Below are 24,472 nucleotides of genomic sequence, written 5' to 3' on the forward strand. Positions count from 1 at the left end.
GGGTATCTTTTTTTAAACAAGGCCAACTTTATTGAACAACGCCGAGCTTAACCTGCCCCAGCACACCTTTCACCCGGTCAACTCTTGCTCGTGGGTGGGGCCTGTAATAACACATAATACCACAACCTGGAGGTGCACGTCCGTGATCCCAGGAGGGTCCCTCCACTCTCCATTAATGTAAACCATTACTATTTTACAGAGGTGTCAATTCCAGGTTCAGAAAGTAAAGTCCTCTCCAGGATTTTGCTTAAGCTTGCTAGATTTTCTCATTAGTGCAATCCAGGTAGAATTAGTGGAATCAACACAATCCAGGAAGCCTGAGCAAAATCCTGGTGAGGACTTTTACTTTCTGAACCTGGAATTGACACCTCTGCTATTTAAGGAATCAATTGACCAAAACAAACGAAAAAAAACATAAATCTCCAGTGGTTTACAAACGTGAACAATAATCCTTCCCAAAAATAACAAACTGGATATGAACGATATAGTGATGAGGAAAACTTGGAACTTGGGCGCATGAGTAAAGGACTCGAAGAAACAGGTAAGTAACGAGAGAAAGATAGCGAAAACCTCATATGGACACGGTACCGAGAAAGTGGCTGAGTGCAAGAAAACATGTAGTGGTATCAAACAACTCATCAGTGAGACACTGCAATTGCCTTCCTTAAATAGGACGGATGACAGCTGCAGGTCATCACAGCTGATTACGAGTACTCTGTCGAGAGTTGACCCGCGTGACTGTGGACAAATGGCCTGATTGCATTCTACGAACGCTGTTCCTTCAGACAAAACACAGCAACTAAACTGGCCAAATACTGTACATTATCAAAGTATGGACAGCATGTGATGCACATTCTAGTTATGTCTGGAATATGCAGGTATATACTGCTAAAATCCCTGGGGGAAGCACCTGAAAACAATCGGAGCATGAGGGTTGGCAAGCAAAAAAAAAGTAATGAGGACACGTATTGCGATGTGTGGCATGAAGAAACTGCATTTGGTTCTGCAAAGTTTGTAGCTTGGACAATTGTATTTCTGTCAGCTCCATATTTTTGTTAAGCTGCCCACATTATTGAACTGTATGTCAACATGATTGCTGTTTAGTTGTCAACAGCCTGTATGGCTGTAGCACCTCAGAAGATTCACTATCTAGTAAAAACAGACAATGAGAATGACAATACAACAGTGTGCAGAAGGTCAGGCATGCACATATCTGATAGCCAGCATCCACCACAGTTTGGGGAGTCATCTGTTCAAACATAACTGATTACTTACCTGTTGATTTGCCAGGCTGAGTGAGTGAGTTGGAGTAAAGACAATACCAAACTGTGATGAAGGTTTACCCTCCAGGATGCTAGTTATGGACCCCAGTGGATGTCTGCACCTTTATTGGGAAAGCTTTTCAAGTTAACTAGAATTAAGTATTTAGTTTCCAACGTAAATGTTTTGGGGGCTAACACCACATATTTGTCACCAGTTATTCAAGAAACATGTCTAAACCAGTCTTAGTTATTGCAGGCACCATCTACACCAAGATCCAAAGTAAAAAATGTAAGCATATGTTAATCATGTTTAGTAGAACAAGCGTTACTAAAACTGGAAAAAATATTCAGCTTGAGTTCATCGTTCTATTGGGCTATAAATCAACATCCCCCCATGCCCGTCCAGTTTCAATTCCATGGACATGCACAAATCAGGTGAGAAACTAGTGTGTGTTGCAAAAGTGGAGGTGGACATATTTGAAGTGTTTAAGAGGTTGCGAGCTCGAATGGTTTCAAAAGCCAAAAACGAATTTGTGTACAAATAAATGTCATTGTAATTTTTTTCTCTCCGACTTGTTTAAAAATAGATACAGATGTAGGTATTTTTATTCTATAATTTCTCTCATCAACTATCCTAAAATATGTCAAATTGCGTATGGTGTAAAGGAAATACAAGTTTATTCAGTGTTGGAAAGTATCTGCACTGATTCAGTTTTCCAAAATCGAAACAAAGTTCAATTCGATTTAACCTTGACTCAACGGTGAATAAACGTTGAAATGCCTGCTGGGACAGTTGGTCCTTGCCCGACTTCCCTATCTGGTTCTGCTTGTTCTACTCCCTAGTTTACGTTTCCCATGAACTTCTTATTTTGAATTGTAGTTGTAGAAGTACTTACATTTCTTGCATTCGTTATTGATTTCTCACTCAGGACTCATTCATTTCTTGTCTGTGTTGTTTAATCCCATGTTTATGTAGTCTTGCTGCTGCTTATTGTTCTCAACCATTTAATTGTAACACTGCAGGAGTCCTGTACACACAGCTGGACTGGCATGGTTATTTGATAGACTTTTGAAGTAATGATTAACTGTACATTTCAGAGAAGCAAAGAGGCAAAAAGATGTTTTGATGTTGTTAGTATTTATTTGGTGATAAGCATGCAGAGGTAGCAGTTGAGGAGAGAGAAGAGACTTCTTCGGAGAACACATGCATAAATGACTAGTCGTTGTGCTCTGTAATATATAAAATATATAAAATGAAATGCCAGGCTGTTAACTTGTACAGCCCTGCCTGTAAATTTGTGTTCAGTTATGGAATAAATACACAGAATAAAGCAAAATTCTACATATGTTTGTACTGCAGCATGGTATGAGCACTGTGAATGAGAGCACCTGTGAAGAAATTCAGGTAGGAGGTCTGAGGTCGCCCCTAGAGCAGAAGACCAAATCCATGTTCAGAGGTGCGCGCCCACCCACCTACTGTCTGTTTCCACACCTATTTTTCTTCTGTTTTGATTTTAATGTAAGAGAAACAATTCCAGTTCGTAAATGTGTACAGGTGTAATGAAGAAAGTTAAAAGAATGTGACTGGCCCTCTTCCAAGGAAAAACAAATGACTTTGAAATTAGTGAAATGGCTCAAAAAAAAGTACACAAAAAATGAAATGTGAGTGTTATCATTATATGAAACTCACCTGCAAGTAAAGCAGTTTTTTTTGTGAAATACTGTGGATTTGGAGAAGGCATTTGACCATGTCCATTGGGTATTCCTCTGGGGGTGCTCTGGGAGTATAGGGTATGGGGTTATCCGCTGCTATGGGTTATCCAGCTCCTATACAAATGGAGCAGGAGCTTGGTTTGCATGGTCTAGTGGGAGTTGGACTCTGTCACTGATTCTGTTCCTAACTTTTATGGACAGAATTTCTCTGCGCAACCAAGTGACGGGAAGGGGTTCGTTTTGGTGACCTAGGGATTCTGCGTCTCCTTTTTGTGGATGATGTGATTCTGTTGGCATCATCAGGCCAGGACCTACAGCTCTTGCTGGATCTGTCAGGGCTGGACCCAGGACCGTTCCCCCTGTCGCCACTAGAGGGCGCGCTCTACCCACGTCTGTCAGGGCTGGGTCCAGAACCGTCCCTCCGGTCGCCACTAGAAGGAGTGCTAGACTGGATGCGCAAACGAGACGCAATCAGCGGTGAGGACCTGCAGCTGTGTCTTCCCCTATTTAACAGGCACAGTTGCAGTGCCTCACTGCTGAGTTGTTCGTTGCTACTCGCACGTGCTGCCAGCCGGTATTCTACTCCTCTCTAGTGCATTCTCTCTCTCGTTTGTTTTGTCTTTCCCCTGTTCCACTTCGAGTCTCTCTCCTGCGCCCTTCCTGGCCTACCTCAAGTTTTCCTTCACTGTTCCCTTCCTGTATTACTGTTTCATTATTTTGTTCGTTTGTGCTCCTGTTTTGTGCAGACACGTTGAGTTATTGCCTCCGTGTGTTTTTGGTTCTTTGGCTTCTTTATTTTGTTCGTTTGTGCTCCTGTTTTGTGCAGACACGTTGAGTTATTGCCTCCGTGTGTTTTTGGTTCTTAGGTTTCTTTTTGTTCGTTTGTGCCCCTGTTTTGTGCAGACACGTTGAGTCGTTGCCTCCGTGTGTTTTCTGTTGGGATTTTCAGAGACGTATTCTCTGCTTTTGTTTTCTGCGTTTCCCGCTCCTCGCGGAGGCCTCAGTTCACCGTTTGTGTTTGGAGTTTGCTCCTGAGCCCATCAAACAAAAAACCCCATGGGTCCTCTGTAGTCAGTGGACCCACGTTACAGGATCAGTTTGCAGCCAAGTGCGAGACAGCCGGGATGAGAATCAGTACCTCTAAATCTGAGACCATAGTACCATAGTCGGACAAGGGTGGAGTGCCCTCTCTGGGTCGGGAGTGAGTCGTTGCCTCAACTGGAGGAGTTCAAGTATCTCAGGTTTTTGTTCATGAGGGAGGGAAGGATGGAACGAGAGATTGGGAGGCGGATCGGTGCTGCGGCTGCAGTGTTGCGGACGCTGTATCAAACCATTGTGAAGAGAGAGCTGAGCCAAAATGCAAAGCTCTCGATTTACTGGTCAATCTATGTTCTGACTCTCACCTATGGTCATGAGCTTTGGGTAGTGACCGAAAGAATGAGATTGTGTCCAGGCTCTCCTTTTGAGACAAGGTCATCCAGGAGAGGCTCAGAGTAGAGTTGCTGCTCCTCCACGTAGAGAGGAGGCAGTTGAGGTGGTTCGGGCATCTAGTCTGGAGGCACTCCGGACATGTCCAACTGGGAGGAGATCCCGGGAAGACCCAGAACAAATTGGAGAGATTATACCTCTTGGCTGTCCTGGGAATACCTGGGCATCCCATCAGAAGAGATAGAAGAGGTGGCTTTGGAGAGGGAAACATGGGCCTCTTTGTTTAGGCTACTCCCCCTGCGACCCGAACCCGGATAAGTGGATGAAATGGATGCATGGATGGACTGTAACGCAAGGAAGGTAGGCAGGATGCAGAGACAAGCATACATTCAAATGACATTTCATTTGTACAGGGCTGAGCAGATTATGGAGCAGTCATGGTCTGGTGGTTAGGGAAAAAAAGGCCATGACTGAACTCCAACTGCTCCCCAGGAGTTAGTCTAGGGCTGCACACTGCTCTGGGCACTTGTACACCACAACCCCCTAGTGATCACTAGTGTATGTGTGTGTGTGTTCTCAATACACAGATGGGTAAATGCAGAGGAATAATTCTGATTTAGGTGTAACTGTGCGTTCACACCGAAAGCGACGAGAGCGACACGGCGACCGGAAGTCATTCATTTTCAATGAGAGTGAGCGACACCCAGCGACGCGACGCGAAGTGAGCGATTCGAGCGACGCGAACAAGTTGAGCTTGGCTCAACTTTATGCAAATGAGCAGTGACGCGCGGCGGCGACTACCAATCAGAAAGTATGTTTGCACCCTCCTCCGAAACCGCACCTCTGACTTTGGTTCCTACTGATTATTTGTTCCGATTGCAAAATGGAGGAGAGATTAATAGTGGCTGTCTCTGGATGTCCCGCACTTTACGATGTTTATTTTTGGAGGGAATACTGTTCATTTGTTAAAAAACATCTGCAATAAATTAGCGTATACCCTATTATTGGTTATGATTTTTTAAATTCCTGTTTGATCTTCGGGTCTGGGGTAAAAAGTAAAAAAAATACATAAACATTTTAGGTTTATATACTATATGTGTTTTATCAGAGGTGGGACCAAGTCAGTGTTTTGCAAGTCTCAAGTAAGTCCAAGTCTTTATCCTCAAGTCCCGAGTCAAGTCTCAAGCAAAGACAGTCAAGTCAAGTCAAGTCTCGAGTCAAGACAGGCAACAGTCAAGTCAAGTCCCAAGTCTGAAACTTGGAATTTCAAGTCCTTTCGAGTCTTTTTTTTTTTTTTACCACCAATGTTGCAGGTATATTTTAAATGTAAATAATAGACATGTGTTCTTTTTTAATCTGTATTCTCCTCAAATCTTGATAAAACATGTGCAACTGAAAACACAAAGTATAAAAAAATTTAAATTACACCTCTTTATTGCACAGTTCAATTTGTTAAAATTAGCTGCAAAAATATTCATACTTTAAACTACAATTTTCCAGAAATAAATATTCTGTGAAAAAGTCATAAGTAGAACTCCATGTTCAAATAAAAAGTGCTGATATTTTCACAGTACAATTCAAAGAACCATAACAGCATTCTCCCCTCTCTTCTCTTATCTGGTTTCTTGGAGAACATGTGTGTCCATGTGTGAGTGACACAAGACAAACAAATATAAGAACTGAACAATTAACAGGAATCAGGAATGCAACTTTAGACATTTCAGTAAACTATTCTGCATTGCATTTGCAAAAGACCAAACTGGCCAAAAGTCTGTATGTCATTTGTGCACGATGAGGCCGTAGAATGATGTCCCCATAGCTGAAAACTCGCTCCACTTTTGTCAATATATTTTTTTCTCGACGTAGATGTCTTCAAATACACAATCCATGCTGAGATAGAACTGGATATGATGGTGACAGAGAGAGGCTCTCTTCCCTGAGTTCAGATACAGAACCCAGGGTTGCCAACTCTCACGCATTGAGCGTGAGACACACGCATTTGACCGTCTTCACACGCTCACACGCCACACATCCGATTTCTCACGCCGAAAAAAAAATCTAGTTTATTTACCTCTGATCCTTATCTATGATTCAATGAGTTACTAGTTCGCTCTGGCACCAACCACTGGCGATCGATCGATCGCGATATAATACTTTCCATATAAGATGGAATTTGTGTCCATTTTACACCCCGCCCGGTAACAATTCACGTTCGCTGACCCCCCCCCCCCCCCCCCCCCCCCCCCCCCCATTTGATTGGTTGTGCTGCAGCTCATGCACACACACACACACACAGGGGCGTCGCCTGGGGTGGGCTTCCGGGGCTTCAGCCCCGAATGATTATCCCGTAGCCCCGAACCTTTTCGCTCAGCTGTATTATTAATGAGGAGGCCAGTGCTGCTGTGAGAATAGGAAATCTCTTAACGCCAATCACAGTGCCGCTTCAAGGATAAAGTTCCGCCTTTCAGGAGAAACAGCCAATCAGCTTGCTGGTTTTGCGGGCGCGGAGGAGAGCCCACCCCCACCCCCGTGGGGGAGCGCACATGCGCTCTAGCCATTTTTGGCAGCAGGTTGCAGGTAGCTGAGGGTGAATGAAAATGGATATACGGCGTTTTTTCAAGGAGAAAGGTAACGGTAGTGAACTATGTAAACTGTGATGGCATTGTGGAGAAAGGTAACGGTAGTGAACTATGTAAACTGTGATGACATTGTGGAGAAAGGTAACGGTAGTGAACTATGTAAGCTGTGATGACATTGTGGAGAAAGGTAACTATGTAAACTGTGATGACATTTTGGAGAAAGGTAACGGTAGTGAACTATGTAAACTGTGATGACATTGTTTGTGGAGCTATCTGATAGCTGGTTAAAAACACACGTCTCCGAATCAAAACACAGATCAAACCCACTGTGTGCTTAATAAAATGCAGCTTGTCACTAGTCAGCTTCGGAATTAGTTAGCTAACCTAGTTAGTTAACCGACATAGATAGTTAACCTAGGTAGCTTAGGTAGTGAAGGTTTGTGGAAAAAAAAACTTATATAGCTAGTTATGTTATAGCTAGTTATAGTTATAGTTAGTATGTTCAACGTGCCCTGATGTACCTGATAAGCTAATAACTATTTCATTTTCAAATTGTGTTTAATAATTTAGGATTGTAGGACTGTAAGCTATAATGAATGAAATTCAATTTAGCTAACTAGTTAGCTAGAAGGTAGACGTTGTGGATAGCCAGAATTTAGTACAATACTTTATGATGGTAGTTTAAAGCAGTTTCTTAACCCTGGTCACTGCCCTAAAATTGTGTGTTTTCCACTGGAGCCAGCTGATCAGCTAATAAACAATCCTTTATTGAGTTTACACAGCACAGCATATCACAAAAAATAATTAACTTTTAATAGTTGAGGGTTAGGGTTTGTTAGAGTTTGTTCAAATCTCAAGTATTGTGGTGTAATTTATTTCCTAATACCACAGACAAGAAAGGGAGTACAGAAGAGGGAGAAAAGCAAAGTGACTTAGAACAACCTGAGGAATTTGAAGTGTTAGAGAGGACTAGAGAGGAGAACAGACAACAGGAGAGGAGAACAGACAACAAGAGAGGAAAGAGGAGAGAACTGGAGAGGAGAGGAGATGGGAGATGGGAGAAGACAATACAAGTGGTATGGAAAACAATGTCTAATAAACACATTATTAATAAAATACACATGTTTTTAGTATGAAGACTAGCAAAATAATGCCAGATGTAGTTTGTTTTAGCACAGTCTTTTGTATTTAAAATATTGTTTCCAGCTTTATTTTAAGCATACTTTCTTGAATTACTATTTAACAGGGTAGAAGAGAGGGTGGAGAGAGAGGAAATATGAAATGTGGAGAGACCTGAAATGAACTGATCAGGACTGGACTGATCTAAAGAAAGAACAGGTTAGGAGAAGAAAGACTGTGCAAAAACATACAGGATAGATAATAAGTAATTCTTAAAGAGTATTAATTGTGTAGACCCCTTAGCACTAATAATTATTAATGTTTCTTTCAATAATTTGTTTGTGTGTCATAAAAGGTAAAAGAACAATTTAGAAACAAGTGAATTGTTTACATTATTACACAGTTGCATGAAATCCATTGTTGACATACTGATTTGCATACTTTATTGAGGAATGGATTTACTAATGGAATATACCTGGTCCATGTCCTTTAGTACAAGCTCACTATCTTTAGGTCACCAACAGTCATTCTGCAGATTTTGTGCACCCTTTGTTTAAAAAAAAAAACTCCATATTATAGTGTTAAACATTATATATCAGGGTACGCATTGTAATATATATATATTACTATATATATATATATATATATATATATATATATATATATATATATATATATATATATATATATATATAAATTGGGCTGAGCCCCGGATCTTTACATACCCAGGCAACGCCCCTGCACACACACACACACACACACACACACACACACACACAACGTACAGAGTGTGGAAAAGCAGAGAACAAACAGCGGTCTGCGTCAGAAGGACGGAAATGAATGGGGTGCACTTTATAAATATTAATATGCGTTTTAAAATTCAGATTTGGGGTAAAAAAATCAAGTCTTTGCAAGTAAACAGGTTCAAGTCCAATTCAAGTCCCAAGTTATTGGTGTAAAAGTCCAAGTCAAGTCTAAGTCTCTGAATATTTTTTCAAGTCAAGTCAAAAGTCTTAATATTAATGACTCGAGTCTGACTCGAGTCCAAGTCATGTGACTCGAGTCCCCACCTCTGTGTTTTATACACACACTATGTTTTATACACGCACTCCTTTATAATCGTGTGTCCTGTAATCAATAGATTAAAATAAATACTGCGTCCTGCTTTAAAAACGTGATTTGCATATCTGTCACGTGCTGCATGCCGGCGTGATGTTGGACACGTCCCCACGCGACGCGATGCTGGCGACTCGGCGACGGAGAGCGATTTTATCGCTTTCGGTGTGAACGCACAGTAAATCACAATTAGCAAAAATGTCTACTCAATCAACTTTGGATTAGTGCTTTATCAGAGATATTCACAACACAAATGGAGCGAGACTCAGACAAAGACGAGTGGTGATCACAACATCTAAAACACATAGGCCTATACATCAGTGGGGAAGCGTCAGGGCCCTCTACGCCCTCTCAGAGGGCCTAAAATATTCTTAAAACATAAATATGTATATAATTTATCCAATTTTATTTTATCTACTTAGTCAATCGACATCTAAATAAAAAAAATATATAAGCAAATAAATTATTCAACCGTGTCTATTCAATCTGTGTTTGAAGGTGAGGGGTTAAGTTAAGTGGAAGCCTGTGAGCCTGTGTCTCCCCCTATCAGGACTGTGATGCCCGCTGTTCGTTGACAGAGGGCCTGGCAGTTATAATTCAGCGCAATACCAGTTTCAAATGACAGCAAAATTGACCAATCATATCTTCCCTCATAGTGGGCGGGCTTAACTGTATGATAATTTCGCTAGCTGTCGTTAGCGTACCACCACTAGCTAGTTTCGATTCATTCCTTTGACGCCCTTGGGCGTTTGTTTACATATTCTGCTTCCGAGGAACACGGAGCTGTGAACCTTATTTTGTTGGAACCTTATTTTGCTTAAGAAGTTATCTAGTACATATATTATTTCTTACTGCATTTCTAAAGGTGTACTGTCGTCTCAATTTTAATTTTTTTTATTGCAGTTAATTAGGAGAGGAAACTAATTTTTTTCCGGGGGGGGGGGGGGGATGTTGCGGGCCCAGGTATAATGGTCACGGTGCGCTACTGCTATACATACACCTTCATTTAAACAAGACTCACATGCACTGCATTACATTGACAAGAGGAGACACAGGTTAGAAGGATGAACACACGCACATAGAACCACACCCATAGGAAATGCATATATGGACATAAACAGATGCAGACCACACATGCGCATGTTGAAGGGAGAGATCTGGGGCTGTACCGTGACAGGTGACATCTTGTTGACTTTGATGAATTGCTTCACTGAGCACCATGCACAAGACTTCAAAGATAAGAGTATAGCATAGGAGTAGGAGCATATATAAGGAGGGGTAGAGCAGAAAAAACAAAATGAATATCAACTGAAGATCTATATATTCTCTGTCTGTTAAAGGATATCATATTTTTTTTTTTCTGTATGCATAACACTCTAAACCAAATTTCTGTGTTGTGAAAATGTCAGGGGTCTTCCTTGTCATCAGGAAATAAGGTGTTTGCATAGTCTTGCTACAGTAACATCTATTTCTGATCACTGCTGTTGTTTGCACTGCATATATTCATAGTTCTTTAGGTAAATTAATAAGCATGCATTTAGTCATGTCAAATATGGTTCTCCACTGCTGTTCTGTGGTACCGTTCTGGTGTGGAGAGCATGATGCTGATGTTTTGTGTCTAATCCTGTAACACGGTGGTACAGACAAGTCTCCACACCACGTGTAAAAATTGCGAGAGAGGTGAACCCAAGTGGCCTTGCCTTAGGGGCCTTAGACCAGGCCAATCTGCACCGGTGCACCAAAGCGCGAGCACTTGGGACAGCTTCCTCCTCCTCCTGGTCAGCGAACATAGGACAGGCATACCTGTAGAGGCACTCTAAAGGAGACATCCCAAGGGCCGAGTGCCTCAGGGTGTTGTGGGCGTATTCAGCCCAGAGAAATTGATCAGACCAGGAGGAGGGGTTAGTGGAGGCCAGGCACTTGAGCAGACTCCTGGTCCTGGTCTGCTCCAGGTCCTGATTGGTCTACTTCATCTGACCATTGGTTTGGGGGTGAAACCCCGATGACTGGCTGGCCATGGCTCCCAGGAGCCCCAGGAAGGCTCCCAAAAATGGCTGGAAAATTGAAGCCCCCTGTCGGACACCACGTCGGAGGGGAAGCCATGGTGTCGAACTATGTGATGTAGGAACAGGCAGGCAGTCTCGCAGGCCAAGGGAAGCTTTGGTAAGGTCAAGAACCTGGCAGATTTGGAGAAGCGATCGACAATGACCAATATGATGGTATTATCAATCAATCAATCAAATTTTATTTATATAGCGCTTTTTACAACAGTTGTTGTCACAAAGCAGCTTTACAAGTGCCGAGTCCTAGCCCCCAGTGAGCAAGCCACTTATTACACCGAGAGGGGGGGTAACCTGATCACAAAGTCCAAAGCCAAATGAGTCCATGGTCTGGACAGAATAGGAAGGGGGCGTAATAGCCCTGGGCGCTTGGAGTGAGACACCATGTTCTTGGTGTATGTTTCACATGTGGACACAGCATTGAATTTGTGCAGAGAGGACAAGCAACATGCTCCCAAAAATGATCCTGTTCAGTTATAAAGATTATGCTGTTGTGAATAAAATAAGAACTGCGACATGCAAGACATGTGGAGTCAGGATAAGAGATAGAGATGCAACCACTTCAAACTTTGTTCGACATTTGAGGCTGCACAAACAAAAGTTAGACTTTGCTATGTACGTTTTACATAATGCTATTACGGTTAGCTAGCTAGCTGGGATGTGATAACTCAGGGGTTGAAAATAAACTTTTACAACGGTCCACATGAGCAAATTGACTTGTGTCAGCGGTCCGCACCAACAATAATTCGAAAGCGGGGGGGGAGCTACGGGCGAACAAAAATCATGGGGGGGGGGGGGGGGGGGGGGGGTGACGACGACAATTGCGACGACATCTCACTCAAGCGAACCGAAACACTCGAACGCCTAACATTAGTCTGACTAACTTAATATACTACTAATCAACTGCATCAATTATGTTAAATATTGAAATTACATCTGGTGACTTGACTAGGACTTGAAGTTTAAGACTTGGGACTTGACTCAAGACTTGCTTGTATTGACTTGGGACTTGACTCGAGACTTGATTGTGAAGACTTCAGACTTACTTGTTACTTGCGACTTAGTGACTTGTTCACATGTCTGGTAGCCATACAGTTGCATGGCCTAAAGCCCACTGTCTTAGCTGCTATTTATCGTGCTCCCAAACACAACACGGATTTTATAAATGAGTTTTCAGCATTCCTCACCTACCTCACCTTGGTGATTTTAATATACATATGGACAATGTAACCCTTTCTCTATTGTTAGGGTCCCTGTGAATCCAGGTATAAAAAATCTTGCATTTAAGCTTACTATTTTTGCTTGTTTCGAAAGGCAAGGGAAGGATGGACATGTCCAGACATGTAGGGCCAGGTCAGTTTGAGTTGGCCTTTTGTGGAGTGCACATCTCCAGTGCAACAATGAAAAGCAGATTTAATGTTGGCCAAGCTCTGGATCATATATTTTCTGATAACGAATCGGAGGTTAGGGTCAAAAGAAAGGCCCAGGGAGGCACAACAAAACATTAAAACCAATCCTTTCATGGATAAGGAAGCCTAACAAGATAAACAAGAGGTAAGAAACAAATTGGTTGATAATTAATTGATTTTAGAGTATCTTATGGCTGATTTAAAACACGGGTCCACACGTACCCATTAGCACCCCAGATGGGACCGGAAAGCTAACAGAAGAGGAAGGGTAAACTGCACCACTTATAAGGATTTTTCATCTTGCCTGGACAGTTTTGGATTACATCAACATATCAACTTCCCAACACACTCTAAAGGTCATACCTTGGATTTAGTTTGTTGTTCAGGTGTAACTCCTTATAATTGTACTGCCACAGACCTCCCTGTTTCCGATCATTTGTTAATCTCATTCAGTATCAACATGACTCTGTCTAAAAGTAGAGTACCACGTGTCATCACTTATCGTAATATTTAAAATATTAATATAACTTCACTTCTCAGGTCACAGGTATCTGCCAAAATTGGACCGTGGACAAATTTAGTTGAGTACCCCTGCACTAGACTCTTTACCTTCTCACTTCTACTCTGTCGACCATTGCAACTTTTTAATGTCATTCTTCAATACTAAACAGGGCACTTAACAGGGCAGTTGCATTTTAAAACCCCTCAAATTTAGAGATTTATTTACATTTTAAGACAAAACAACATGATATTTGTACAATTATATCTTTTTGAACCACTCATGAGTCCATTTTTCTTTTCAACCACTTTAGTGTTTTTCCAAGTATGCCCCAAAATGCCTGTCCTCGCTGTCATGCTGGGAAACTAAGGGCTTTGCTAGGGAAAGCCCCCTTCTAAGCCAGACACACTATGCTATATAAGGATATAATACAAAAGTAAATACAGTATAATATGGTAAGTGGAAAGTACAGTAAGGTGGCGTATGTGCTAACAGAGTAAAAGATTGCGTAGACCAGTGAAAAAACTTAACATAATGCACAACAGAAGTTAAGAATAGAGTATGACTCATAAACATTAACAATAATATGTGTTGGAGAAGTTTTATTGTCACAAATCCTAACAGGGATTCCACTACCCAGAACCCACCTGCCGAAGTCCCGTTCAACCACTGCGTCCTTGCCCAATCGTCATCCCCAGATTACTAATCATCAGCACCTGTCTCTCTCTATTTTAGCAGGATGCATCCGCCTAGCCCTTGCGAAGCATTGCTATTATGTTAATCAGCGTACCGAGCATTCTCCTGTCTAGCTCTCTTGGTTACTGTTCTGTTGCCCGACTTACGATTCTGCTCTTTCCATCTCCGGATTTAGGAGGACTGATACTCGGCTTCGGTCCCTGCAGATTTTGCTCCGGTTTACCCCTGTGTCTACCCTCCTGGATATGGACAACTTTTCAGTCCATTAAGAGGCACGCAAGAGATATCCTGTGTAACCTGTTCAATAAAAGTCATTTAAATGTCTGGGAGTGTCTGACTCCTAGTGTTGATGTTACATTTATGTTATTTGAAGTGGGCAAGTACCTGGGGTGCATAACCAGGTATTATGACTTAACCATGTATTATGACTTATTCAAAGTGTCACATATTTGCATGACAAAAAATAAGCAAAAGTAAGAACAAACTGGTAGGTGAGAGCAGGTAAAAGTAAATGTGTTATTGTTCAGAAATAAAGTGGACAAAATATTACATTAGTAAATGGCAGTGAGTAAATAAAACAAGTAAGTAGCTACCACTGCTTAAGTGTCAATACAGCCAATTAAGTTTTTAAGTAACACTGGTTTCTAATATATATTGTGTATCATTGTATCACTGCCATATGCAAAGACATGAACTAATGGAGTTATTACAGGTTAAATTAATATTGGCTAACAATTATTAATGAAATACTGTAGTTCTTATTCATGTTATCAAATGCAACACACACACACAATGTTTGTGGCAAAGATCACTGTCCCTAGTATGTAAATTTCATTCTCACAACAGTTTTCAAGCTGACATTGTCAACTACGTAGCCTACAAAAAGCTTACAGTTTTGTCCCAGACTGCTTATTGCCTTGTAACAGCTCATTTATGTGTCCATAGATAATAATAATAATAATAATAATAATAATAATAATAATAATCTTTATTTGTATAGCACCTTTCATACATACATGCAACTCAAAGTGCTTTGCAGTATAAATAAAAGAAACATAAAAAGGAGATAAGACAAAAAGAAAATGTTAAAAGAAATTAAAGATAAAATATTAAAATAACATAAAATGTAAAAAAGTAAACAATATAATAAAAAAGTAAAGTAAATAAGATAATAATAATCGGGAAAACTATTAAGATAATTACAACAGATTTAGCTCACCCTCGCTCTCTAGAACAACAAACACTCACACAGAGCGCAACCTTCACTCTCACTGGTTTTATGCTAACTGTGTGTTCGTTGGCCCACAGTTATGCACGGCCACCTGGTGCTCGACTCCCAGCCGAGGGTGAAATTCCCAATCACTCAGTTACCCTGCCTGGTAACCACCAATGGTGCCACCTAGATAGTTTTATTTATCAGTAAGTATTTACATTTATTGGCAACAAATCCATTGATTATGAACAAGTAACCCAGTCCTCTCGTTATTTTCTCCTGTCGGAGACAGAGAATTACAATGATTCTTCATTTTGTCCTTCACCAGAGTTGCTCCCTCTTAAGTTTGCTTTTCATTTCAGTCAACTGCTTTCGTTCACGGTCCATCTCCATCTTGCTTGTTTCTAAGATGTTCCTTTCTCTCCTTAACTCCTCCTTTTCTTTTTCAAGTTTCCTTTCTCTGATTTCCAGCTCTTTCCATCTCTCCTCTAAATTTCTCAGACTCATAAGTTCTGTTATTTGGTTATTCTCTTTGTCAAGTCCATACATCTGCAGCACACGTTCTTTTTCTGCAATAGAAAAAGATAAAAGAAACTTTTCAATTTAAATGTGGTATGTGAACTTGGACAAAGTGCCTGTATTTTCATAGATTATTATGCTGACATAATTCTATTCTATGTAATTAAGTCAAACAATGTATTCATATGTTTCAAACATCAGTATAGGTAAAATTCATTACTTTGCCTAATAGTGGAAAAAATAGGAAACTCTACCTTAGGCATTAAAGAGAGTTAAATAAAGTAAATGAGCAAAAAAGCAGAACATTAAAGAAGACGGGGGAAGGCAAGAATTCTGAAAGAGCGATGACTGACCAAGGTCACGATGCAGGAGGGGTTCACAATGGAAAAGTGCAGCAAAGAAACCATCGCTTTCTTTTGCTCCGTGTTGCTCCAAGATCTGAAACATGGCTTGCATCCTTTTTTTGCTTCCTTCCTCTTCACACACCTCAAAGTACTCATCTTCCTCAATCACTCCGTGGTTGAACATCCAATGGGCCACTGGCTCCACATGTTGCACTTTCTCAATGAGCTTTTCTTTCACCGTGTGAACATAGAGAGCATGTTCTGGGGGGGGGGGGGGGAAATGACACAACTCAGCAGACTTTACACATGAGGCACAATACAAACCAAGCATGATCTAAACACAAGAAAATTGAGTGAAATAGAAGTTCACAGAGACCAATCCTCACCAATGAAAATTAAACATAGGTATCTGGCTCATTTTTTATAGACAAAACCCCCCAAAACAGAACATTCTAGTGTAAGGAATGCCACCTGATCTTTCTTAATCAACCTCATCTGCCCCTCATTACCACGCCCCCTTCAGCCTTACTTAAGCACTTCACCAGCACATCTCAGTTGCGAAGTATTGCCGACTCATGCCGCGTACCAAGCCTTTCTATATCCTGTCTGCTCTCCTGTGTCCTGACCCTCGCTTACGTCCCCGACCTTGTCTCCTGCCTAGTCCCTCTGTACCTCCTGACTTCTGCTCCCCCGGTATGACCCTGGACCGTCCTGACCACGCCAAGAAAACGCTGTTACTGATCCTAGTACTCGTGATTCACCTGCCTGTGTTTGTACCAGCGTCTCATTTAAATAAAAGCGGTGTTCTTCCGCATTTGGATCCCTCTCTGCCTGTTCAATACGTTACATCTAGAGTTCATTCTAGAACATTCTAGATTTGTGTGGCCATTCGTTCAGCTTTGCTGTCCTCCCCAATGTCTGAACTGTTGCACCTGAGGCACTGTTTTTGCCCCCCTGTATGCTGGCCTGGTCAAAGTCACATTTAGCATTTATTTAATTTTCATAATGTCACATTGCAGCCCCACACCCCTCCCTTCATGCGTGTATAGGTGTAGTCCATGTCCAAATATGTAAATTCCGTGGGTGTGGTTGTTTGTGTGTGTACGTGTGTGTTCGCACGTCTCGTTAGTCTGATGTGTGTGTGTGTGTGTGTGTGTGCGCGTTTGTGTTACATGTTCTGCTGCCACATTGCTAAGAGCGTCATTCATTAATAAATGCTTTATGCATACTCGTCTCTGCATCCTTCCTTCCTCGCACCATGACACATTTGTACTGCACTACCTCCTTTCTCTGGTCAAGATACTTGCACACTTGTATAGTCTTTGTAATGTTTGTGAATGTCATAAGTTCTTGTTAAATTGTTTGTGTGTGTCCATTACTGTGATTTGTTATTGTGTAACTGCTACTGGCTGCTAAATTTCCTTCGGGATCAATAATGTATCTACCTATCTTCTTACCTACCTTATATTTTTTTCTTACATTCAGGATCATGCATAACAGCTGCTGTTTGTAAGACGTTTGTAATGTGTTCATATGCCCAGAAATATTTAAATGTGTTCTGTCTCAAATTTTTTTCATTTCCATTATATGAAGTGGCATGGAAAACATGAGGGAAAAGCCAGTTTCGATGTTATGGTATATTTATTTGACATGCTGTCAGGGTATGGCGGGCCCCCTGCTGGTCGCCTCTGTCTACAGCGTCAGTTGTCCTGTTGTTGTTGTGTTGTGTTCGTCCCTCAGGTGGGCGGAACCCGTGATCCGTCTCACCTGAGGATTGTTTCTCTATATATGTCTTGTCTTTGTCCCAGTTGACTACTGGTCATTATATCCCTAATTTTTATTGAGTCACGGGTTTTTGTTTTGTGCACTTTCTCCATTAAACCATCCTTTTTCCCTGAGACTTGGCATGATCGCTTCCATTTTATTTTGCACTCCCTGCAATCACACATGCTACAAAACAGAGATACAGTCTTTGCTTGAGCTAGCACATCTACTGCATATACTGGCTTATGCTGTTGCTGTTAACTGTATCGCAAATCAGTCCTTCTGTTGCAATAAACTCATGCTTAGTTCAAGCATGCTTAGCAAAGCTCAAGCAAAGCTTAGGTGTCACTATTAGTTCTCATTGGTTCAAACACATTTGCAATGTCCCTGAGGCTGCCTTTTCACATTTACATAATATTGTCAAGCTGAGACATTTACTTTTGTTTTCAGATACAGAGAAGCTGGCTTATGATTTTGTCTCATCAAGATTGGACTACTACAGAATGTACAGAATGCTGCAGCCAGAGTCCTAACTAGGGCAAAAAATTTGTTCATTAATCCTACTCTCACCGTTGCACTAGCTTCCAGTTAAATATCGAATTGATTTCAAAATTCTTCTGTTGATGTATAAAGCGTTAAAGGGTCTTGCCCCACAATATCTGAGTGAACTCACATACAATAACCGTCTCGCTTGCAGCACTCTCAAAATGTGGGATTTCTCTTAGTTCTGAAAATGAGTAAGACTGGAGGCAGATGCTTCTCCTTTAAAGCCACTCTGTTATGGAACAATCTTCCAACTCCAATGCCAGATTCTGACAAAGTTGGCCCATCGAGGGTCATTTGTCTGTCTATTTATCTCTTGTCTTTGTACCAGTTGACAGCTGGTTATTGTATCCTTCATTTAATTATGTCACGAGTTTTCAGTTTGTGCTCTTTATCCATTAAATTCTCCATTTTCCCTGAAACTGGCATGATTGCTTCCTCATTTTTTGCACTTCCCTTGCCTGTCACTTCCTAATACACGCCTTGGGAGATTTTCCTTGCCACTGTTGCCCCTGGTTTGTTAATTAGGGATCTGGACACATGCACTTGTAAAGCCATGTGTTGTAAAAAGCATGATATAAATAAAATTGGCTTGACTACAAACTGTGACGGGCAGGGTGAGCGAAATAAAATGGAAGCGATTACGCCAAGTCTCAGGGAAAAAGGATGGTTTAATATAGAAAGTGCGCAAACCAAAACCCGTGAACTGATCCAAATAAAGGATATAATAACCTGCGGTCAACTGGTACAAAGACAAGACATATATAGGCAAACAAACCACCCTCAGGTGAGACGGATCACGGGTTCCACCCACCTGAGGGGCGCACACAACGCAACAATTGACAGGACAGCTGCCGCTGTAGACGGGGGCGACCAGTAAGGGGCCCGCCATACCATGACACAAACTCACTGCTGACACTTTACAATTAGATTTATTTTGCTATAATTTGCACAATACTTTAGAGTTATATTGTTGTGAAATTACAATAAAGAATTCTCCTAAATTTAGCCTTCTCTAACATGTGACAAGTTAAAGATGCACACGCCCTAACTTTCTGCAAGGCATTATGTCATTGGAACAGATACAAAGAAAAGACAATACAAGGAATTGCGATGTCAAGAAATTCAGAGGAATTTTAAACGTCACTACAAGTTACATAAAATACAGCACAGAAATGTAAATGAACCTTTGTGTTAGTATGTGGAAATGGTTTATGGCGAAAAACGGTGTAAAGGTACGAATGAACTGAATGTCTTCAAGGCATTCAATGAGTGTTTTGGCAGTGGGATGCAATGACACAGTCAGAATAAATAATGGCATTTCATTATGTAAGGTCTGATTTTCCATTAACTAATCTTGCCACATTCATAGACACAGGAAATAAAGTACTTTTACATTACACTGATTCATTACCGATTATTTGTTGGAATTTCCATTGCTGTTGCCGCTAATGGCTACAGATTTAAATCTGAAATGGAAAAATTGGGGGTATAGCAACACAAAGATTAGACTAAGATTACAGTATTAGACTGAGACATACCCATCTGTAGAGTAAGCTCTGGCTCATGCTCCTGTAGTAGGCAGTAGAGTGCATCCCTTCCCTGCTTCCCTCTGTTGCTAAGAGCCTGCAACAACAGCTTCATTCTGTCCTGAGAGTTAGGGGCGGCTGTGATGTTGTCGTACTCCTCTCCACTGAGCTGCCCCTGAGTCAGCAGAGCTTTGCTCAGCTTCCTGGTCTCCTTCACGCCTTGAATCAAGTCGTCACTGAAGGTCTCCACCAAATCCGCTACCAAACAGAGGCAAATTGAATTCAGTATAGTGTGTATTAGTCACAAACACTGTACATGCATTGTAACAAAGCTGATTTATGGGTGTTCAGGGATAAAGTTCTAAATGGAAGTCTACCTCTAAAAGCACATCCTGCTAAGCTTGGGTCCTTTCCATTTTATTTCCCATTTTTAAGGCCCTTTTAATGTTTATAAACCAAACCTCCTATAAAACATGAATTATCATAAATCTATTCAGTAAAATCTTCTTTAGCTGTTTTAAATACACATAAGAAAAAGCCACGAGGCAGCGGAGGTACAGCCAGGAACTAATTTCTCTGTGATGATGTCACCATTCTGCACATGTTGAATTTAAAACAGAATTGCTCAACTGGCACTAATATATATGATTATTATCATTTGCAGTTGTGCAATTCTGTTCTTCTAAACTGAGAACATTGTGTAATTCTGTTCTTCTAATGTGAGTAATAAACGTGCCCACAACCTCAGTTTCTGCATTCTTTCCGTCATTGGAACAGACACTAGGAAAATACAGTGCCAAGAAAAGACAGTCAGAGATTATAATTAAGGTGTGTCTAGGAGGTGCCAACAATGAATTTCCAGTCTAGTTTGACTCCTCCCACGTTTTTTTGTGTGGTACCATCAGAGGTGTCAAGTAACGAAGTACCTTTACCTTAGTACTTCGTTAACTTACTTAAGTAGAAATTTTGTGTATCTATACTTTTCTGAAGTAAAAGTACATTATTATCTGTATTATCTGTACTTTCTACTCCTTATGTTTTAGAAATTGCCTCGTTACTCCTATTTAATTTTGGCTTGTTCTCAATCTGGCTTGTCATTGTTAAAAAAACTATCCAGATAAATTGTAAAATCCAGATAGAGTGGATTTGATTGTGATGGGATCAGAAGGATAGAGACATAATATTCCCACACCCTATTGCTTTGTGCGTGATCCATCACACCTCAAGTGTCTCAGCAATGAGATAGCAGACATGCATAGCTTAGTATGATGATGTTCATGGCAGAGACTTGAGAACTCGAGAGAAATGTCCCAACTAAGCACCAGTGAGAAGGCTGGTATCCATAAATACCAGCCAACCCATGTACTGTATATCAAAAGCCCTCAGTTGAAGTTTTTTTGAAATATTTGTGGTCATCTGTGTATTTGTCGTCATGGTAATAAATGTTTTGTGAGGTGCATCTCTCCCTCACTGCCCCTCCCTCACCACCGTGAATATGGTTTTAATAAATTAACATTTTACTAAAATCCATTTGTTTTATTGGGCATATATGCAGCTGAAATAGTTAGCCTAGTGCATCCCTATTTTTTAACATTAAAATTTTCAAATAACATTATAGTCATTATGGCTTTTAGAAAAATGTTTTTTGGGGGAGGGGGGTAGTGCCCTATAGGCCCTGTGACATGGCCTACATTTTTGTCCTTAATGGCATTTTTCCCCATTACATTTCTTAAACATTTATATTTTTAAATAGTTTTGCTTTTTACTTGAGTAAAAAGATTGAGTTGATACTTTAACTTCTATAAAAGTATTTTAAAACCCTAGTATCTATCCTTCTACCCAAGTAATGAATGTAAATACCTTTGACACTTTTGCATACCATCATAAGCTCAACCGGAGAAACTAATCTCTTTGGGTATTGCCATGTACTAGGATTGTAAGAGTAGATGGGCAGATGTTACTTGTATAGGGAGGAATACATACTTTTTCTATTTTACTTTTCTCTTTTAATGTTTTATGCATTACAACATCATCTTTATTATTCTGTTTATGCTGTGAAGAAAATTTATGATTTTCCTATTTTATGCAGTGTATCCCACATGTCTTTCTAGATTGCTATTTGAATAATTTACACTTGGCTAACTAATACACTTAGTTAACCTATAATTTTATTTTCTCAATAGCTTTTTAAGGGAGACAGGTAAATACTGTTAATGCACCCAAGTGATTTGATATGGGGCTCACATTACCAAATCACAAGGTGAGTTAAGACTCAAGGAGACAACCAAGGTGTTTAATAACTTGAGCTGATCTAACAGACCTTCACCATAAACAGTGAAATTTAAGAAAAGCCACAGAAGTGATTTAGACTCTACTAGTAAAACTAGTTTCAAATGATTATTGTGCAGGCAGACACATGAACTCAAAGCTTGAGCAGACACTCTAATGTAAGCTGTATTAATATAAATCTTAATGTCATCAACATGGCAGTAGTCACAAAGTTACAAATGATCTGGCCTAGTGGAGAAGTATATACAGTATATACAATCTATACAGAAATATGTACAAAAAAAGTATGTGAACCCTTTGAAATTACATGGATTTTTGCATGAATTGGTCAGAAAATGTGATTTGATTTGCATCTAAGTCCCAAGTACAGTCCAACTCAATGTTCTTAAACTAATACCACACAACAATTACAATATTTCATGTCTGAATTTAACACTTCAGAGATTGTGGAATAAGTAAGTGAACCCTTAAGCGAATGACTGCAACAAATAATAAGAGATAGCAGTTAGTTAATCAATGAAAAGAGACTGGATGGAGGTCTAGAGCTACTTTGACATATAAAAGACATTAAAATCTTTTGAATTTGCTATTCACAAGAAGCATCTGCTGATGTGAACCATGCCTCAAATCAAATTGGTGATTTGCATAAAACTGGAAACACTTTAGGTATTAACCAGTCAACAGACAAATTGTCTAAAAATGGCAACTATTTTGTACTGTGGCTACTCTCCCTAGAAGTGGGCACCCCACTAAGTTGACTACAAAGGCACAATGCAGAATGGGGAGACGTAATTACTGTAAAAGGAGCTTTGACCAGCTATTAAATTCAAGGCTTCAGTTACATTTTCCACCAGCACTGTGAATGTTTAATGGATGTGCCCAAGACATTAAATATTATAATTGTTTGTATGGTATTAGGTTAAGCACATTGTGTTTGTCTATACTTGGGCCTTAGATTTAGATCAGATCGTGTTTTATGACCAATTCATGCAGAAATTAAGAAGGTGATTTCAAAGGGTTGACATATGTTTTCTTGCCACTGCAAAATTAAAAGAAGAGGTGCAAGCACTCATTCCTAGGATCCACCTCAAACAACAGAGGCAATGGACAGTGGAGGGTTATACGCATTCTCAGTAGTGCTAAGGTCTAATGCCCATGTCCAGAGGTTTCACAGAGGCAAGCAGTTTGTCACTGACCACTATAGCCAGCACTGGTCTGTACTGTGGTATGCCACCCAAACATAATTAGACAACAGCAGTTCAGTCATCACAGACGTAGCTTCAAGCTCTAATTCTAACTGCTAACTGTAATAGTTATACTTCTGGGTACATGGGCATGTGTGCAGTGACCAGGTGTATATGCACAGGTGAGTAAATGCGGAGGCCGATTTGGGTGAAAATCACAATTGACAAATATGGACCATTTACATTTTTAGTATTCATAAAATATTCCTAATTAGTTTCCAGTAAAAAAATGAAAGTACTGTGATCCTTACCCTGAGGGGCTGTGGTGCTCATCATTAGATGCATGAGAACTGTTGAACAGAATACATAAATTAAAATGCATTTCCTCTGTATTATAATATATTTCTGGAGAGAAACATGATATACTATGAATAGGCCCTATATGGGATAAGTAGAGATCATGGTTACTTTGGCAATTTTATTGTAAATGAGGTGACCGACAAGCAGTATACAAAGTGATATAACACAGCAGTCACCAAGCACTGGGCCGCACAAAAAAATAACACTAACAAAATAAATTTTGCCATGAAATATGTAACCAGTCCGTGGTGCAAAAAGGTTGTGGACCGCTGATATAACACATTTGCAAAATGTGAAAACCTTTGCTATGGTTTCCTATTGTTATGGCAAGAGTTCTGTTGCATAAACATAAAAAAACGAGCAAAATACCTGTATTTTCCTCTTTCCAATCCAGTGGATCTTGATGTCTTCAGGTGTCTCTCTATGTGCGTGTCTGTACCTGTTGGCTACTTCTCTCACACTCCGAAGCTCTGGCTGTAATGCTCCACACTAACAGGACACACTGGAATGTTGTTTACTTGGATTATAAGTCATGCTCTTTGTTACACCCCTCTATTATCTCTATTCTTGGAAGAGATGACTGATAATGTGAGACTTGATTATCCTGTTCCATGAGCATATTTTACATAGAGTACATAGACTACAGAGAGTACAGAATTCCTGTCAGATTTTAAGCAGTCTTTTTTTGCTCACTTGCACTTTAATGCACACACACGGTATTAAAGCTCATGGATTATGGACTGAATCCAGATGTCTATTAATACGATTTTGCAAGCTTTGTGTATACATTTAAGCATCTCTCTCTCTCTTTCTTCTCTTTCTACCTCTCCCACATACACGTACATA

General features: G+C 40.4%; 1 protein-coding gene and 1 long non-coding RNA gene across 2 annotated transcripts; one reads left to right on the plus strand and one right to left on the minus strand.

The window, feature by feature from the left end:
* The first annotated feature begins 6,708 nt into the window (after positions 1–6,708).
* Positions 6,709–8,334, plus strand: LOC143491596 (uncharacterized). The gene is made up of 2 exons (XR_013125247.1): positions 6,709–8,058; positions 8,229–8,334. It is a non-coding gene; the product is annotated as an uncharacterized LOC143491596 (long non-coding RNA).
* Positions 8,335–14,850: 6,516 nt separating this feature from the next.
* Positions 14,851–24,152, minus strand: LOC143491550 (uncharacterized). The gene is made up of 5 exons (XM_076990688.1): positions 23,996–24,152; positions 23,578–23,616; positions 19,806–20,051; positions 15,967–16,218; positions 14,851–15,663 (listed from the first exon to the last, which is right to left on the minus strand). The coding sequence occupies exons 2-5, from the start codon at positions 23,609–23,611 to the stop codon at positions 15,416–15,418; spliced, it is 780 nt and encodes a 259-aa protein (XP_076846803.1). The 5' UTR covers positions 23,612–23,616; positions 23,996–24,152; the 3' UTR covers positions 14,851–15,415.
* Between the last annotated feature and the right edge of the window lie 320 nt (positions 24,153–24,472).

This window comes from Brachyhypopomus gauderio, unplaced genomic scaffold (assembly GCF_052324685.1).
Source record: "Brachyhypopomus gauderio isolate BG-103 unplaced genomic scaffold, BGAUD_0.2 sc77, whole genome shotgun sequence".
Lineage (NCBI taxonomy): Eukaryota > Metazoa > Chordata > Actinopteri > Gymnotiformes > Hypopomidae > Brachyhypopomus > Brachyhypopomus gauderio.

Coding starts and splice junctions, on each gene's coding strand:
- LOC143491550 (XM_076990688.1), bottom strand. CDS start 23,611: ATGCATCTAATGATGAGCACCACAGCCCCTCAGG. Junction 16,219..19,805: donor AGAGCTTACTCTACAGATGG/GTATGTCTCAGT, acceptor CCCCCCCCCCAG/AACATGCTCTCTATGTTCAC. Junction 15,664..15,966: donor CCTCCTGCATCGTGACCTTG/GTCAGTCATCGC, acceptor TTTCTATTGCAG/AAAAAGAACGTGTGCTGCAG.